Below are 3,370 nucleotides of genomic sequence, written 5' to 3'. Positions count from 1 at the left end.
GGGGGTTCTATCTCTTCCTTTCCTTCCTTGGCTCCTCATCCTCCTCCTCCAGCTCCCCAAACTTTGCACAAACTTCCACATCTTCGAGACTGTTCAATTCATCAATTATCTTTTCATTGGCCTTCACATTTTTCCCTTCCATGATTTCTAGCATTGCTTGGGTTATCAAGTGCCCGACTCGTATTCTTTGTTTCAATTTCAAATAACACACATTCAATATATAATGCTAAAACCGTTAACAAAACCGTAAATGAGTAATAATACACACCAGGCATTCGAGATCCGTATCTTTGTCCTCTATCTTGGGCCTCTCATCTACTCGTATTACTCGAGTATGCGAAACATTTAGGTACCACGACATGTAACCCGGAATTGCATCATCATCTGTTCGAGATGGACCATTCCAAGGATATCTGTGAAACGCTCTTTCTTGCCAATAATCACATGATGGTAAAGGATTGTGAACAATGTCAATATCGTGATCATATGATTTGGTTTTCGTCCCATTGATTGTGTACATCTTGTGCGCCTTTGGGGGTTTTTTGTACGTAACCGCATTGTCTTGCGACTCTCTAAGAGTTGTACATTACATATCCTCTCGGGTGAAACAAAGGCCAAAAATAATCACTTTGGTATTGGAACCCAACCTTCTTTAGCCAAATCCTCATTGTAAGGATCAAAGACAACATATTTCGTTGTCAAGTTGTCCAACTGGCGTCTCAAATTCAGATAATCCTATTTTTGTTTCTTCGGCTTACTTTTGTAGGTGTACTTGTCTCCATAATAATCGTGGTTCCATTCCTTGTTCTTAAAATCCCTTCGAGCAAATATTGGGAAGTGCAAATATATCCATGCCTGCAGAAAAGCCGTATTCCCTCCCATTTGGTTCCTTCTAGCCCTAGAAGCCTTTCTTAACTCGTTCAACGAGTGTGAAAGGATGTCGTGAATCTTGTTAAATGGTTTCAACAACTGGATGAAGTTGGCGCTCACACGGGCACCGAAAACGTCGGGGAAGATAACACCTCCCAGGACGTAGAGGACATAGGCATTGGATATGGCGATGATACGTTTCGGCGTCACCTATTTTCCCTCAGCACGAAACTTCTTTGTTTCCATGAAGTTGGCCCTTAACTTCGAAAGATGGAATATCCTCTGCTTTGACTTGCCTACCAGCATCTCCGACTTGGTCCTCTCCTCATCCCACTGGAAAACATCCTTGATGAATGCGTAAATCTTGTCCCAATTAAGCTCTTGCGCTTACCCTTTGTGCTTCACGGCATTACCTTCTATGCTTAGCCCGGTAATGAGCTGCGCATCACGTGGAGTTATTGTCATTTCTCCAAATGGAAGATGCAAAGTATATGTATCCCCGTAATATCTCTCGTCAAAGGAGGAACAAAGAGGTATGTCGTAACCAAGGTCCAAATTCTTGACCGCAGGTATCAACCCTGTAGAATTGAGTAGATCAATTACTTCCGGAATTTCTCCAACGGTTGATTATATTCCTTCTAGTGGCCACTGCCTCATCATACTCACTGACGTTCCTGGCTTCATAAAACGAACAACATCCTTGTGATCCTATAAAACAAAACAACCCCGATGGATAAAAATCAAACACTACATGAATAATAATTTTTACGTTACATCGCATAAGGTTTAGGTACATACTATTGTATGGAAAACGACGGCGGCCAAAATGTCTTTGTATCCCCATAACATCTGTCCTCCATCACCGGGTAACCCGTAAACGGGATCATTAGGGCCGCGAAGAAACGTCTTCTCCGGGTCAGGCATATGGTCACCTTTCTTCTTCTTTGGGCCATCTTTCTTCTTACCATCTTTCTTACCTTGTTCTTGAGCGTCCCTTCCTTGTACTTGTTGTTGAACTTCTCCTCCTTGGACTTCTTCTTGCACTTGTTCTTGAAATTCTCATATCTCTTCATCAACTTGCTTCTCACTTTCTTCTTCATCACTTTCATCCTCACCTTTTTCTTCATCACTTTCACTCTCATCACTTTCTTCTTCACCACCTTCCTTGCCACCACTTTGTTCCTCATTAACTTCCTCATCACTTGAACTCTCATCACTTTCTTCTTCACCACCTTCCTTGGCACCACTTTGTTCCTCATCACTTTCTTCTTCTTCAACTTGTTTGTGACCACCTTCTTGTTCAGTAGGTGTTTCGGAATCATATTTTTCATGTGTTGGTTGCTCCGCTTGAGGTGGTGGGTCATTGATGCTGATCCCCTTGGCTTTACTCCTCGTGCCCCTTCGGTTTCGGTGGGAAGCATTCAAATTTTTACCGTCTTCTCGACGAGGTCGCAAAGGCTTAGGAGTAACAAGGTCATGTTTCCGCTTATATTTCTTTTTCGGCTTGCTTTTGTTGCCTGTAGAATACGGATTTAAGCGACAAAAAATAATGGAATAGAACGCATTTTTTTAAGTCAAGGTACATAATTGATTTACTCGATATACATATAAATTCCGATTCCTAACATAATAAACGGATTTTTTTAAGTGCTAATGTAAACCGATTCCAGAAATTGGTTTTCTCGATATACATATAAAGTCCGATTCTATACTACATATTCGGTTTTGGTGAACACATATGTAATCCGATTCTAACAAAATAAAGTTCCAGGAACATTGTCTACAAGAATCGGGCTATTTGTACATTAACGTTCCTCGATTCCTATTCACATGTTGAATAATCAGTTTATAAGTTCAAGAACATCAACCGTTTCTAACCAGAACCGGTTTACTTCGACATTAACATAATCCGATTATGTGAACACATAAATTTTTAGAATTCAAAATTCTCGATTTCTAACCTATTGCATGTTACTAAAACCTAGTTTAGAGGATTAGGTTGATAGAAAAGTACCTGATTCGACCCATTTCCTCCTCTTTTGCGATACGAGACGCTTCTTGTTCCTCGAGCACTTCCTTCGTTTTATTGCGAATCGCTTCAACAATTCCGGGATTGTTATCACTAGAATAATTCCTGTTAGTAGGATGTTTCATTCTTGATGGTTTAGACATTTTATAGAAGAAACAAAACGATTAATCGTTTTTGGATCGTCGATCATCAACGATTTTTTGTTTCAAAAAATGGAAAAAGAGAGAACGGAGAAGATGAAGAATCGGTTTTTAGGTTAGAATGAAAACTGCTTTTAGTTAGTTAGGATTAGGGCTGCACATGGGCGGGTATTAGATAAAACCAACCTCGCACTCACAGACTGCGGGTTTTTATTTTCATAACCAACCCCGCATCCACAAACAGCGTGCGGGCTTTGTTACCCGCCCGCTACGGGTTGGGCGAGTTTGGGTTTAAACCCGTTTAAATCCGTTGTATATTCGATAATCATTC

The 3,370-nt window shown here is 40.7% G+C and overlaps 1 protein-coding gene across 1 annotated transcript; it reads right to left on the bottom strand.

Annotated features, from left to right (window-relative positions):
• Window positions 1–7: 7 nt before the first annotated feature.
• On the bottom strand, window positions 8–3,042 carry LOC113304936 (protein Ycf2-like). The gene is made up of 6 exons (XM_026554057.1): window positions 2,895–3,042; window positions 2,031–2,387; window positions 1,669–1,919; window positions 1,533–1,578; window positions 1,262–1,448; window positions 8–185 (listed from the first exon to the last, which is right to left on the bottom strand). Exons 1-6 carry the CDS (start codon window positions 3,040–3,042, stop codon window positions 8–10), a joined length of 1,167 nt encoding a protein of 388 aa, XP_026409842.1.
• Between the last annotated feature and the right edge of the window lie 328 nt (window positions 3,043–3,370).

Source organism: Papaver somniferum, chromosome 8 (genome assembly GCF_003573695.1).
Source record: "Papaver somniferum cultivar HN1 chromosome 8, ASM357369v1, whole genome shotgun sequence".
Classification (NCBI taxonomy): domain Eukaryota; kingdom Viridiplantae; phylum Streptophyta; class Magnoliopsida; order Ranunculales; family Papaveraceae; genus Papaver; species Papaver somniferum.
This window is presented reverse-complemented; position numbering and strand designations above follow the sequence as displayed.

What these genes read in the sequence shown, in the direction of transcription:
- LOC113304936 (XM_026554057.1), bottom strand. Translation starts at nt 3,042, where the DNA reads ATGTCTAAACCATCAAGAATGAAACATCCTACTAACAGGAATTATTCT. An exon ending in CGCAAAAGAGGAGGAAATGG is followed by an intron (nt 2,388 to 2,894) that starts GTCGAATCAGGT and finishes CGTATTCTACAG; the next exon opens with GCAACAAAAGCAAGCCGAAA. An exon ending in GAAGCCAGGAACGTCAGTGA is followed by an intron (nt 1,449 to 1,532) that starts GTATGATGAGGC and finishes TCAATTCTACAG; the next exon opens with GGTTGATACCTGCGGTCAAG.